We start from the raw sequence: 15,464 nt of genomic DNA, 5'->3' as shown, positions 1-15,464 counted from the left end.
TTACTAGGACTACTTCCCATCCTTGGTCTTGTGGAACATAACCGTTATGGCCGTTGATAAGACAGCGTGTTGTAACGTCGTCAAAGGGACGAGGGTTACGTAATGACCAACAGTCTCGTAATAACCTAAAAACCTCATTTCTTACCCCAATTACCGACTCCGTCACTTGTGGGAACGTTTTGTTTAATAGTTGTAGCCCGATGTTCTTTTTCTCACTTTGGTGAGAAGCGAACATTACTAACCCGGAAGCATAGCATGCTTCTTTATGTTGCATGTTAGCCGCTTTTTCTAAATCATGAAGTCCTATATTCGAATACATTGAGTCAAAATAATTTCTTAACCCGTTGCGTAAAATAGCATTTGGGTTCCCCGCAATATATGCGTCAAAGTAAACACATCGTAACTTATGGGTTTCCCAATGTGATATCCCCCATCTTTCAAACGAAAGTCTCTTATAAACCAAGACATTCTTGGAACGTTCTTCGAATGTCTTACAAACTGATTTCGCCTTAAATAGTTGTGCCGAAGAATTCTGACCGACTCTAGACAAGATTTCATCAATCATGTCTCCGGGTAGGTCTCTTAAAATATTGGGTTGTCTATCCATTTTGTGTTTTTAAACTGTAAAATAGACAAGAGTTAGATTCATAAAAAAAAATTACTTATTAATACAAGCAATTTTTACATATATCATAAAGCATAAGCACACTATATTACATATATTACACCACACGAATGCAACTATCTTATTCCGACTCGCTCGTTTCTTCTTCTTCGGTTTTGGTTCGTTTTGCCAATTTTCTAGGGATATATGATGTTCCCCTAATACGAGCTGTCGTTTTCCACAACGGTTTAGAAAAACCTGGTGGTTTAGAGGTTCCCGGGTCATTGTTACAACTTAAGGGCTTCGGGGGTTGACGATACATATAAAGTTCATCGGGGTTGGAATTAGATTTATCTATTTTTATGCCCTTTCCCTTATTATTTTCTTTTGCCTTTTTAAATTCAGTTGGGGTAATTTCTATAACATCATCGGAATTCTCGTCGGAATCCGATTCATCGGAGAATTGGTAATCCTCCCAATATTTTGCTTCCTTGGCGGAAACACCATTGACCATAATTAACCTTGGTCGGTTGGTTGAGGATTTTCTTTTACTTAACCGTTTTATTATTTCCCCGACCGGTTCTATTTCCTCCTCCGGTTCCTCCTCTTCCGGTTCTGATTCTTCTTCCGGTTCTGATTCTTCTTCCGGTTCTTCTTCGGGAACTTGTGAATCAGTCCAATATATATTCGACTCTTCGTTATTATTAGGTGACTCAATGAGATTTATGCTAGAGGTAGACATCTATCACACAATATCAAACATGTTAAGAGATTAATATATCACATAATATATACATGTTAATAATATATAGTTTCCAACAAAAATGTTAAGCAATCATTTTTAAAGAAAACACGGTCGAAGTCCAGACTCACTAATGCATCCTAACAAACTCGATAAGACACACTAATGCAAATTTTCTGGTTCTCTAAGACCAACGCTCGGATACCAACTGAAATGTCCCGTTCTTATTGATTAAAAACGTTCCATATTAATTGATTTCGTTGCGAGGTTTTGACCTCTATATGAGACGTTTTTCAAAAACTGCATTCAAGAAACTGATTTCGATGTAACATATTTGTATTGTAAACCATTATGTAATGGTCGTGTGTAAACAGGATATTTTAGATTATCATTATTTGATAATCTACGTAAAGCTTTTTAAACCTTTATTTATGAAATAAAGGTTATGGTTTGTTTTAAAAATGAATGCAGTCTTTGAAAAACGTCTCATATAGAGGTCAAAACCTCGCAACGAAATCAATTAATATGGAACGTTTTTAATCAATAAGAACGGGACATTTCAACATTGTCCGAATAAGAATCGACAGAGACGTCTTCGAGCATAGGCAAGATAGGCAACCGTCCAGGGCCCAAAAATTTAGAATATGTAAATATTTTTCTCAATATATTTAATTAAATCCAATAAAAAATTATTAATTAAAGTTAAAATACTTTGTTTTTAATAGTTAACTAGTTTAAGACCCTCGAATTCGCGGGTTTCTATAGGGACTAATTAAAAATTGAATTGTAAGAATACTTATTTGTTAGGTTATTAAGAAATCAAAAAAATTTCAATGACAAAACAAATAATACAAAGTTGAAAACCATAATAGGAGTAAAAAAATTGAATTGTAAGAATACTTATTTGCTAGGTTGTGAAGATTTACAAAGCTGGAAACTAACTCCCCATTCTTCTTACTGGACTTCGAAAAGCCACACCATCACCAATATTCGAAAACCAATCCAACTTGAGTATTTAAAGGGTGCGTATTTGTGTAAATCTTAACTAATAGGAGTAAAACGAGTTATTTCCTGTTAACTTTTTTAACCTTTTATAGAACCAAAATAAATAGTCATAATTTGATTAATATAATATATAATATAATATATAATATACTTCATTCATTTGGAATTATTATATTTATATATGTTAAGTTAAATTAAATTAAATTAAATATTAAAAAATAAATCAGAAGCACAGAGTACACAAATAATTTATCGGAACGATCGAAGAATCTGGTAAAGTTGAGCCAACGAATTTCTTCTTTACTACGACACAAATTATTCTCTGATTGACTCCCTCACTTTTTCTCTCTCACTTGATACATAGATTTACATTCATATCTGTACAGCTTAATTCATACATAATCGCCCCTCTGTTTCCGTCAGCTCGGATTCGATCGTAAGTTTGTATCGTTTTTGTTATTCGTTTATTGATCTAAACTTCATTAATTTTGTTTTACCTTTTTTGTTTGAGTTTGTGATTGAATGTTTATTACGCACATGAATAATAGGCAAAGTTAAATATGAAATCAAACTAGTACTTTGAATAACTTAGGGTTTGAATGTAATGTTAGACAGTAGTATTTGACCATTTCCAACCCTTAACCTCACCACCATTGAGATATGTGGATAGTGAGGTTCGAACATGAGATCTTTGTAAGGATAGTATAGCTGGATACCAATCACTAGGCCACTTTGGTGATGGTTTGTATGTATTTAGAAATTGATATTGTTATTTAGACTATTTCCAACCGAGTCAGAGAGTGCACTTTTTGGTCTGCTGACTGTGACGTGTCAAATGTCATGGTGTGACCTTCCCTAGTGGGGGGATATCAAGTTTCGAGTGAGTAAAAAGGTTTCGAGTGATGTGGTAAAACATGATTGAAAATTAGGTGGGAAAAAAAGATAAATCAATACTATAAATATATCCGTGTTAAAATCTGATTGGATAATATATAATCGAACGCCATCTTCCCTACCGTCACTATCTTGACTAACGCTTGCATACCGTCACCAGTGACGCCGCGTTAGCGGCGTCAGCCGGCGTCACCACCACCAAAATCACCGTCACCGAGACCTGCTGACGCTGCGTTGGAGATTGTCTTAAGGCCTTATAACTGAATTTACCCCGGTTGTTTTTGACTAGATTAATAAAAGTACTTTTTTTATGTTTTTAAATCATTGATACTTATTACTGATACGAATTAACCCCGTCTAGCTACCGCTTTGGTACCTCTACCTCACGGATTTGTCCACTAGTTGAGGTGATGTTTTCACTAATATAACTAAACGTTGCATCTATAAGTGGTCAATGCGGAGAACGAATGTATCAATTACATTCAAAGAAACCTTTTAGAATTCAAACCATTTTTCGAACTAATTTTGAAATGACGCACTTACTTACATTGATATCACCCTGTTTGTTGAAATGGATTAATGAGTGTGGAAAGAAGTATGTTTCTACAGAGGCGAAGCTAGGATTTTATATCACAGTTGGCACAAAATTATATCAAAATACATCGAGTTATAAAAGTTTAAATAATAAGTTATTATTCATTTAGTACAAATTATGAATAAAAAATGTGTTACTAAATGAACAATCTTATAGGTAGGTTAGTCTAACTGACCCATAGATGTGCCCCTATCTTGTTCGTCAATATTTAAGCTTCTGCAGTAGGCTTCTATATTGTGACTTGCAAGAATACTCAGCAATTTATACTGCACAACTCAGCATTAAGTCGGTTTATGTGCAATACTTGTGTATTGTGCCATATATATATATATATATATATATATATATATATATATATATATATATATATATATATATATACAAGGGGAAAATCAATGTAATTTTTCTGTAACGATGCTAAGTGCGTATTTTCCATTTCATAAGTAAGCATATGATATATAGAGGCTGGAGGATCGAAAAAGGTGTATGTGTTTTGTTTCTCTAACAAGTGACTATGTTTCTTGTCTTTCTAAGCTTATTATTTATGTAATTTTTATGCATGTATGTTTATGAAACAAGTTTTTAAAGTTTGCTCAACTTGTTGAGTTGTATTATGTATGCAATTCTTGATGTGTATTACTTTATCCCTAGTTGTAATCTTCCCCACTTTCACGCTTATATTTTTATTCTGAATTTTGACAATACTTGCTTATTTCTATCCCTTCACGTTTATGATTTAATCAGTTTCCAATACACATTCAAAGTAGCACAAATAATTATAAACCAACAGGGGTAGGGGTAGACAGATTATGCAGAACCCAAAAGCCCTATGGTTCACATGTTTCAGTTGTTTTGAGTGTCTAATGAATTTTGTTTACACATACATGTGTGTGTGTTAGTTGATAATAAGGTTGCAAAAATCGCTACTTGGGAGTACTCGGTCGAAACTTTTGAGGGAGTAATCGGGTTGGACATTTTATGCATTTAAATGATAACAACATGAACAACAAAACCCAATCCCACAAAAGTGTGGTATGAGGGAGGTAAGATGTAGACAATCCTTCCCCTATCCTAGAATAAGGACAAGTCATTTCCCTACCCAGAGTGAAACACCCTAAGAGTAGAAAAAGTCCTCTCTCTCAATGTTCTATTAGAGAGATTGCTTCCGAATGGATCTCCCGCCAATAAGTACGTAAAAAAAATAAAAAGAAAAAAAGGTGAGAGACGCCATGAAAATGGTAGAATAAAATTTTCATGGGTTTTAAACCTGCCGAAGTTCAATTTAGGCTCTAAGCGACAGTCAAGTCGCCAATAAATCGACGCTTTCTGCTAACTCGATTATTAAAAGTGTGATAAACTTTAAAATTAAATGTGTAAATATACAAGAAATCAATAAACATAAACATTAACATAATTGTCCAAAAACATAAACATAATCATCGTTTGTTCAAAACTTTAAAATTCTAAATTATGTTCATATTATAATCTTGACCAATATTGACTTTGACCGATTTTGACGGACTAAATTCGCTTTTGACCAACTAATTCGATTTTAACTCATTGACTGACGTTGACCAATTAATTACTCGGATTTTGCAAAAATCGTGTTGGACGGTTTTTAAAAATGAGTATACGGGGAGTTTTACAACACTGCTTGATAATATTGAACATATTCTTTTGTTACCTATGTGCTTTTCTACAATACTGTAATATTTCTTAGCCATGTCCTTATGTGAGGGATGTAGTCCTCTAATAATTTTATGTTGTCAAAATGTTCTTTACTATTTAAGTCGACTTGTTTACCTGCTATATTTCTTTTTGTTCATATTCTCTCACAAATGTATAAACTGGGAATCATATCATTGTATCTAATGAATTGTTCTTGTTCATTTTGATTCAAAGGGTTACTACATTACGTTGTTTATGTTTGTTGCTGACTGGCCATGACAAAGGAGAATGACAATAATGTCGCTGTTATGCATACCGGGCGAGTTCGGCGCCGTAGAGGTTCAAATGAGGTATGACTCAACATAATCTCTTACAACCGTTGGTAAATTTATTATAAATATTATTTGTTTTTCCAACAATTTAGTTTGATTGTGCTGTCCTTGTTGGATAACAGGTTCCAGCTGATGCTGGCCAAGTAAACGGAACTAAGATGCTAGTAAATGATCAAAATAAGTATAAGTCAATGTTGGTCCGTGCGTATTCAACGATCTGGATGATTGGCGGTTTTATATTTGTTGTCTACATGGGGCATCTCTATATATGGGCCATGATTGTTATAATACAAATTTTCATGGCAAAAGAACTGTTCAATCTATTAAGAAAAGCACATGAAGACAAACAACTCCCAGGATTTAGGTTATTAAATTGGTAAGAACATGTTTTTATTTGAATATTGATATACTGGTGTTCTTAAAATTAGGTATTAAATAATGCATTGGTTTCAGGCACATCTTTTTCACAGCAATGCTATTTGTATATGGTCGCATTCTTAGTCAAAGACTGGTCAATACGGTCACAACAGACAAGTTTTGGTATAAACTTGTGGGCAACCTTATCAAATATCACATGGTTACATGTTATTCCTTGTATATAGCAGGTTTTGTCATTTTTACGACCTTTTTTTTACTACATTTTATGTTTTAATCATCGTTGCTTATATACCTTGATGTATTATGTTTTCCCACATTTTTAGTTATAATTGAACTTTAATCTTTAACTTGTGTTTGTTCAGGTTTTGTTTGGTTTATACTTTCACTAAAGAAGAAGCTATACAAGTATCAATTTGGACAATATGCGTGGACACATATGATCCTTATCGTTGTTTTCACTCAGTCCTCATTCACAGTTGCCAACATTTTTGAAGGAATTTTCTGGTATCACAACCATCGTCCCATACATTTTTTTTATGCAAAACAGTTGTTTATACCTTAAAACTCTGATATAATTAGCTCAATAATTTCAACTTCTTTTCAGTCCAAGTTTATTACTTTTTTGTTGCTGCATTGCGTAAGTTTAATAAGAAGCTAATTGTAATGCAGGTTTCTTCTTCCAGCATCACTGATTGTTATCAATGATATTGCTGCATACATTTTCGGTTTTTTCTTTGGAAAAACGCCATTAATTAAGTTATCGCCTAAAAAGACTTGGGAGGGTTTCATTGGAGCCTCAGTTACGACGATCATATCTGCGTTCGTGGTGAGTAATCTCTCCTATTAAAATGATTTCATCTATGTAGAATAATTCATAAAGTATGTTATGATGCTACAATTTAAAGATATGATTATCATAAGTTTATGATTAATTGATCTTCTGCAGCTTGCTAATATTTTTGGTCGCTTCCAGTGGTTAACGTGTCCTAGAAAGGTGATATATCCTTATTCTATGAATATATATATTTTTTAAATTCAAGGAATTTAGATAATAACTAAATCGGATTATGATGCAGGACCTGTCAACTGGTTGGCTTCAGTGTGACCCTGACCCTCTATTTAAGCCCGAGAACTTTGCTTTACCTGGATGGCTTCCTGAATGGGTAACTTTAAATCCAAGTACATTTGTTTAATCTAGCTTTATGTTTATGTTATCACCCAGTAGATGTGGAAATATATACCCAAATGAATCATTTGAGTTATCTTTTATCTCAAATGTCATATGGGTTGTGCAGGTCAAATGGCTCTAAAATTGTCTGAAATCTGTTTAAATATATAAAACACTTTTAAGTCCTTTATAAAGGAAATTTTGATTAATGCTGTAATTATATATTATTCTGTGATTTTATTTAACACATATAATTTATTATGTATAAAATTTAGGATACAAATTGAGTCTCACTAAATGGCCTTTTGTGGTAACCCTACTCTTATGTAACAAGTTGATATAATTTCGGTTGAAGGTCATATGAGACTCACTCCCTCGCTCAATTAAAGATTCACCTCATTTCCCCATGTCTTTGCGTTTTACTTCTTTTTTTTTTTTTTTTTTTTCTTTTCAAAAACCTAAGGAGTTAACAGCATAAAGTTAAATAACATAATTAAAAAATCTGAGGCTAATGAAGTCCCACACCAATTCCATGACACCCATCAAGTTCGAATCGAAATTTGGCATTAAGTGAAATGTTGTTTATAGACATAAGTCTCTAATTCAAGATTGGTAAGTTATATAAAGATTTTGCTATGAATCCGTTTTCAATCTCGGTCTAGTAGTCAACATGTTAATTCATGACAATCTACCTAAGCTATGATTTAGAATGCATGCAGTTCAATCTACATTAATTTGTTGCTGAAATTTGTTGTTTTTGATGAATGTATGGTTTCAGTTTCCATGGACAGAGATCCAAATTTTGCCAGTCCAATGGCATGCATTGGGTCTTGGACTTTTTGCATCTATCATTGCACCTTTTGGTGGCTTTTTTGCTAGTGGTTTCAAAAGAGCCTTCAATATCAAGGTTGACATTTTCATTTTCTTTTAAGTCTTCATAATGAATGAATGCTACATCCCATATTTACATTTACTTTGTTGTTATATCTTTGTAGGATTTTGGGGATAGCATTCCTGGACATGGTGGGATGACAGACAGAATGGATTGTCAGGTGAATGAGCGGCCTTGTCGTGTTCTCTACTTTTGACCTTTGTTTAATTTGACTTGTATATATATATTTGACATATTTTAAAGAGACTACGAATCCTTGGGTGTTAAAATGAAGGAGATCATGCGGATCCAAAGTAATATTCCTAGTCACACATAAATCATCCGATCATGAAAAGTTATATAATAGAACCATGTTTAGTTTCCATCCACATTATAAATAAGAGTTCTTCGGTTATGTTTTAAAACAAGTGTTCATTTTAAGCACTTGGATCACTAATTCATTATGTGAATTTGAGTAAGAAACTTGAGAATCCGTTTGAAATCCCAAATGCTAAACTCAATCTGATCTGCGATGTCTCTTTTAATATTAAAGAGAATATTAGATCTCTTTTATTAAATATTTTAAGTTCAAACATGATTATTACTCTGTCATGAACTCTTTGACATTGTCATGCAGATGGTGATGGCCGTGTTTGCATATATCTATCACCAATCATTCATTGTAGCTCAAAGCGTATCTCTTGGGATGATTTTAGACCAGGTATGCCACCTATTATTTTACTTAATTTTAAACATCATTAAATGTTGTATTTATTGAAAATGGTGTTTTTATAATGAGGATGGTCATATAATCCAGGTTGGGCACAAACACTATATTTTGTAAACAAATTAATGCGTCCAGCTAAAACTGTGTTAATATTACAGGGGTTTTAATAAGCGACTTTCAAGGCTTTATGTGTTTGAATACATTTAACATGACTTTTAACTTGTTTTACCCAACTGGCCTATTTTACATTTATCCTTGTAAGTTTTAAGAAATACATTAACCAAGTTGATTTTACATATAGAAGATTTTGTCTAAATTTTGGTGTTGTAGATCGTCATGAATCTCTCTTATGAAGAACAAAAAGAATTATACTCGAAACTTGGACAGATCATCAAGGAACACCAATTTGGTGAAATCTTGAAGAAAGTACATCTTTGAATGTATTGTAACTTTATATCTAATAGATTTGGTAGAACGCTTGCACTTGATGTACAGTGGACTTCTTAACTCGTTGAACATCAAAGCTATTTGTAATCTATTAGAGTAATATTTAAACACCATAAGAGGTACTTAAGAGAAAGCATATCTCATTATGTGGAAGTATGTTACCGAGTATCATTTCATTCATAAGTTGATTACTGCTGCTGCTGCCGCCGCCGCCGCCGCCGCCGTACTAAAAAAGGTGAAGGACCTCTCAGTTTGTTACCATCATTTATGTACTGTTGATACGAGTATACAACATGTTAAATATGCAATTATGGTTAATAGTTTTAACTTAATAACCATTACCACAGTGTTAGAACCCTAACCGTGCAAAAGATCATATCATGTTACAACACATTAAGCCAAACTTCAAAAACAAATTTAAATAACTTCCGAAAGGTAAATTTCTCTGATGGCCTTCAAAATTCCATAATAATTGAATCGAAAAAGTAGCAAATGTCGACTTGTCGAGTGCATATTCTAAAATGTTTGCTAAAAAGTATTACTAATTACTAAAAATAAAATAAAACAAATAGTATAGGATGAACAAGATTATGCACAATAAGTACAGAAAAATTCTACTTCAATAGCTAAAACTTCAATAGCTTATCCCAATTCTTAAATTATACGGAGTACTTCAAATCCAACTGCTCAAACGAATGCAATAATTACTTAATACCCTTCGCGGGCCCAACATGCGTGTATCTATTCCGTCTTTCGTTTCTCAATCTTTACATAAGGGAGAACTCCCATAAAATGAACCACCTTAAGGCTCCACTCTCATTGTTGCACACGACAAGACATCAAGAACGTGTTCGCAAAGTAAGAATTGAACACCATGAAAACATGCATAACGCATGACCCTGTCGATTATCCGGCCAACTAGATATTTGGTTGCACCAAAGCCGATCACCTAACCAACACAAAGATAACGAATTGAAGAACCTTTCACTACCTCAAAACAAATTCGTTCCACAAAAGATATTCATTTTCTCATGGAGGGCCGTTCAACAAAAAATCCCGGTTAGAAGCGAACTCGATAAAAAAGGAATTGACCTTCACACCATCTTATGTCCCTTATGTGAGCACCAAATTGAAACCATTGATCACGCGTTGTTAAATTGTCAAAAAGTATCTTCAATATGGATACAATTTCTCGATTGGTGGAATCAAAACAACATAAGTATCTCTAACATCAATGATGCCATCATCTCGGATCAAGGCATATCACATAATTCCATTGGTTCTTCAATATGGCAAGCTGCTAAATGGATTGCGTGCTACATTATTTGGAAACATAGGAACTTAAAGATTTTTTCCGGAAAAATATGGAACCCCGCTGTGATAATCTCCGAGATCCAATCTCAAAGCTTTAGCTGGATCTCAAATCGTTCACGGAAGAAAACACCTATCGATTGGCATCAATGGCTACTCAACCCGTCATTTTACGTGTCACCTCCTTCAAACCGCATAGGCGTCGGTCGTAACCGCATAGGCGTCGGTTAACATAACTTAATTCAAATCGGGATGGTTTCGTTATTCTATATAGCCTATGTGGGTTAGATTAAATGGGTTGGTTGTGTGTCAACTTTGTAGTCGCTTGATCGGCACGGTTGTCCCCTCCTTCCCCGCTTGTTGTTCTTTTACGCAAGTTCGTCCCTCGTAGTGTTATCTAGTCTACGTCTCCCCCGATCATAAGTTCAGATAATTATTTCATATTTTCTCAGCTGATCCGTTTCGTTTATAGCATTGTATAAAAGCATATAGGGACTTGTATTGTAATATTCCATATAATAATAATAATATTTTTGCTTTTCAAAAAAAAAAAAAAAAAAACACAAAGTAGCAATTAAAAGGGTTACAAAATACAACTTAGCAACCTTTTTGGCGGATATATCTTGAGTTATGTAATACTTATACGTTCGGGGAACACACAAAATACATAACATCACATAATGAAGCTTGAAACCAATATCAAACCGAATAACTGAACGGATAACAACAAAAGAAACACCGTACAAAAAGAGGAACGTAGGCATCGTACCACGGTAGTGCCAATCCGGTGAGTATAATATATATATATATATATATATATATATATATATATATATAGATAAGCATTTCCCACACCATCGAAGTTTCATCACTTTATTGCTGCATGTGCGCGCACACGAAAAAACATACGGGTGAACAAGGTATTGTAAAGTGTCGGCGTGATGAAAAATGGAACTTACGGTGCATTTATGATTCACAATTTGAATGATTCAAAGTTTCTGAATGAAGTTGGTTCTTAATGCTAATAACCTCTTTGATAAAAAAAATCTGGGTGAACAAGGTGAATGATGTAAAATTACCTTTTTAACCTTATGCATGAATAATAAAACATTGTAGTTGTTTGATAAACGTTCTTGATACAATTTCAAGAGGATATTACATAAAAAAGTATGTGCTTAATGGTTAAGACAATATTTCAACTCCGAATCCTTCTTTTCTCAACCTTCAACTTCTTTCGATCCTCTTTAAGAACCATTCAACACTATATGTCATTTAGAGGTCAAAAACAAACGCAGTGAATGCATTCAACGCTTAACCATAAATTTAAGTTAGGACACGAATTCCTTTTATGACCTGGTTGTCTGTCACCTTGTTGTATCCGTTTATGTTTATTAATAAATGTGTGTCACCTTGTTGTATCTGTTTGTGTTTATTAATATATCTTGTATTAGTTTGTGATTATTATTAGTTTAGTGCAGTCATAATTTTGAGCAACACTCTTATTAATAAACACAAATACATAATCAAATGTTACATGACATTTTATTATCTTAAGACAATTACACAACTAACTACTGATATATTAAATGACATGTAGTCTTGTTGTGACCTTCAGCTTTGCAAAGAGTACATTTCGATTTCGGTTTATCCTGATTGACACGTTCATCCAACTAATTTTTAAAACGTTTTGTTTTCTTTCTGCCTTATGCTTGATCAATCTCGTTGGATCCGCTTTAATCCTCCAATTTGACGCTGCCCAGTAATTCACATATCTAAGCGGATGAAATTCATGGCTATATTGCTCTCTCCACATGGTAGTTGTGTATTTTTTTGCTAGTCATTTTCTTTTGATCCTCTTTTAGATGGCTACACACAGAAATGACATGAGAACAAGGTAATCTATAATGTTGCCATCTTCCACATGAACACTTTTTTTTTTTTTTTTTTACTAAACTCAATAGTGTAATCGGTGCCACTATCACCGCTTCTTTGATAAGTTGAATGGACCTTGTACACACTGGTGTGTCTATTGTAGTATGTTGTTGTGTATGTTTGTGCCCTAGTTTCACGATCATGGTAGATCTTCTACATTTTCTTGGACAATGATAATTCCCAAGAATATGCCTCTTTTCCTTGGACGTTGAAGTGGTTTCTAGTGTAGTCAAATGTATATTCAATACACGCTTTTATCAACATCATTTGGGCATGACGCAATATGTTGTTGAGGGATTCGGCTATATTTGTTGTGTTACCCCATTGACGCCCTTATGTGTCCCTATACACACTCCACAATCTTGGATCCACTTTTTTCAAATACTTCCAAGCCTCTGGTTTAAGGGCTTTAATTGCCCGAACGGTATTAAGGTAGATGTATTGTTCTGTTGTCGAAACGGCTCTCCAATACAATTTTTTGAGGGCTAGAAGGTTTTTAAAATGCTTTAGTAAGTTGCTATGAATGTGGCGCAAACAATATCAATGATGCCAATCATATGTATTTGCCTCCATCGCATGCAGTGTACCTTGATGTCGGTCGGATATAACACACAACTCTCTATTGGTATGAAAATTGACATATTCTTGGAACATCTCCAAAAACCAAGTCCAACTATCATTTGTTTCATTGTCAAGTATTGCAAAAGCAACATGTAGTATTTGCCCGTTAACATTTTTCGCAATGGAAGTAAGCATCTTACCATTAATATGCTTTAATACCTGGACCAAAATCACGAAACACATACTTGAATGTTTCGACATCGTTCTCCCTTCTAGGGTCGGGTAACAAACGAACAATTGTGTTAGGATTGGTATAAAGCAATTCATTTAGATACTCTGGTAGATCAACAAAATTACTTTCTGAAGTTCCATAAAAATGTTCGATTGCAAAACACCTAGCGTTCCATGCCTTAGCGTTAGAGACATATACACTTAAAACCTGTTTAACGTATGCTTGAATGTGTTTAACATGAAAAACAATGTCTTTATTCAGTTGATAGATAATGTCACTAGCAGTCAAGCTAGAGCTTAGAGAATGATATTTTCTTTTTTCCTGAACGCCCCCATAACAATTGTGTTCTTCAATAAACTTAGAAATACGCCAAACTTTGTGTTTATTGCTACTCGAACCAGATACTCTCCACGAACAAACCCTCTTTTGCGGGTGACCGTTGTAATGTTGGATAGTTGTGTAGCATTTTTCTCTCCAATAACCAGGTCTACTATCTTGCACGATGATTTCTCAATTTTTTTTGTATTCCATAAACGAACAACATATATAAGTTCGGCTTTGTCTCTAAAGATCACGCCTTTCCTTATTTCACCAGATTCTTCACGCCATCAATCCCACGCTTCTTTATCCTCCTCATCATCACATTGAATCACATTACTAGTCGAGCCTACTTTATTAAGAAACCCAAAACGTGAAACAGGGGCATTTTGAGGTTGAGGATTTTGTTGCATCTCCTCTTCTCTTTCAAAGTCACCTGAAACATTTTCTTCTACATTGAAGTGCTCAACTGTATCGTCACTGGTTATTGATATACTGTCACCAGAATCTTCATATTCTTCTTCTTCTTCTTCATATTCTTTTTTCTTCATCTTCAATAAATACATCATCTTCATCAACTAGGCACGAGTGGCTGCGAGATGTTGATGGACCACCCTTCACAGATTGAATAATAGTTTGCAATTGAATCACAAAAGCTAATTCGTGTGTTGCAAAGATCTGCTCAAACCGAATTTCAATTTGAGCCTGAAAATCTTTATCATTATTAGCCATAAAATAAATTGTTTTCAAAGTATTATCGTCAGTAAGTTCAGTTCTGCATACATTGTCCAAGAAATATTCCACAAGATCATTTTCAAGGTATATGATCTTTGATTAGCACATACATAATTGTAAGCCATTTTGTTTAACTTCATACAGTTAACCTTGTTATACAATGGAACACTCATTCTTAATGTTGTGGCATCACCAGTAAGACAACCATTTTGAAATGTAATTCTGCCACCCCCCAAAAAAATGAACCATAAATGAACGAAATGTAGACATTTTGAGTGTTTTTGAAAATGAAATGTATTGATTTTGTTTATGTATAAAATTTGTTTGAAACCAGTTGTGTTTTTATATGATGATTTAAAGTGTGGTTGAAGATGGCGATTTTGAAGATGGAATATATAACAGTAAAAGCTGATCATTAATAGGGAAGTAATTGAAATGGAACCGGCTTTGGAAAGGCCAGTTTCAAGGCCGATTTCAGAAACACCAGAGAAGTACAAAAACCGGCTTTGCCAACGCCAGTTTTAATGATTAGAGATCTAGCGTTAGAAAAAATTGCACTTTCATGCTGACTGTACAAAAATTGGTAGAAACCTGCCTTCCCAAGGCCAGTTATACTAGTTCTATAAAAACAAATTTCCAGTTTCCTATTTTCTGTAAATAAGTTTTGAAAAAGCGCTAAAAAAAATCACCCGGTGACAAATATATTGAGTTGGCTAAACCTTTTTAAAGATTCTCTCGATAGTATCTGCTACTACAGATTCGGCATCGGCTTTAGGTACATATCTAACTAGGACTTGAGAAAATTAACATATTAAACGGTTAAACGGGATAAGATTTTTCATGTTCATGCTATCCGAGAAGGGAATATATATCTTGGGATATTATAAATAACCTCTTTAAGAGTTAGAAATTTTATAATCTATCACAAATAAAAAATAGACATT

The 15,464-nt window shown here is 33.9% G+C and overlaps 1 protein-coding gene across 1 annotated transcript; it reads left to right on the top strand.

Moving 5' to 3' along the window:
- The first annotated feature begins 2,571 nt into the window (after nucleotides 1–2,571).
- Nucleotides 2,572–9,591, top strand: LOC139861588 (phosphatidate cytidylyltransferase 1-like). Its single transcript, XM_071850024.1, has 13 exons — nucleotides 2,572–2,624; nucleotides 2,738–2,787; nucleotides 5,743–5,858; nucleotides 5,963–6,216; nucleotides 6,294–6,445; nucleotides 6,581–6,722; nucleotides 6,888–7,044; nucleotides 7,165–7,212; nucleotides 7,295–7,381; nucleotides 8,165–8,293; nucleotides 8,382–8,438; nucleotides 8,895–8,978; nucleotides 9,315–9,591. Exons 3-13 carry the CDS (start codon nucleotides 5,784–5,786, stop codon nucleotides 9,420–9,422), a joined length of 1,293 nt encoding a protein of 430 aa, XP_071706125.1. The 5' UTR covers nucleotides 2,572–2,624; nucleotides 2,738–2,787; nucleotides 5,743–5,783; the 3' UTR covers nucleotides 9,423–9,591.
- The last annotated feature ends 5,873 nt before the right edge of the window (nucleotides 9,592–15,464 follow it).

This window comes from Rutidosis leptorrhynchoides, chromosome 8, assembly GCF_046630445.1.
Source record: "Rutidosis leptorrhynchoides isolate AG116_Rl617_1_P2 chromosome 8, CSIRO_AGI_Rlap_v1, whole genome shotgun sequence".
Taxonomy (NCBI): Eukaryota; Viridiplantae; Streptophyta; class Magnoliopsida; order Asterales; family Asteraceae; genus Rutidosis; species Rutidosis leptorrhynchoides.
This window is presented reverse-complemented; position numbering and strand designations above follow the sequence as displayed.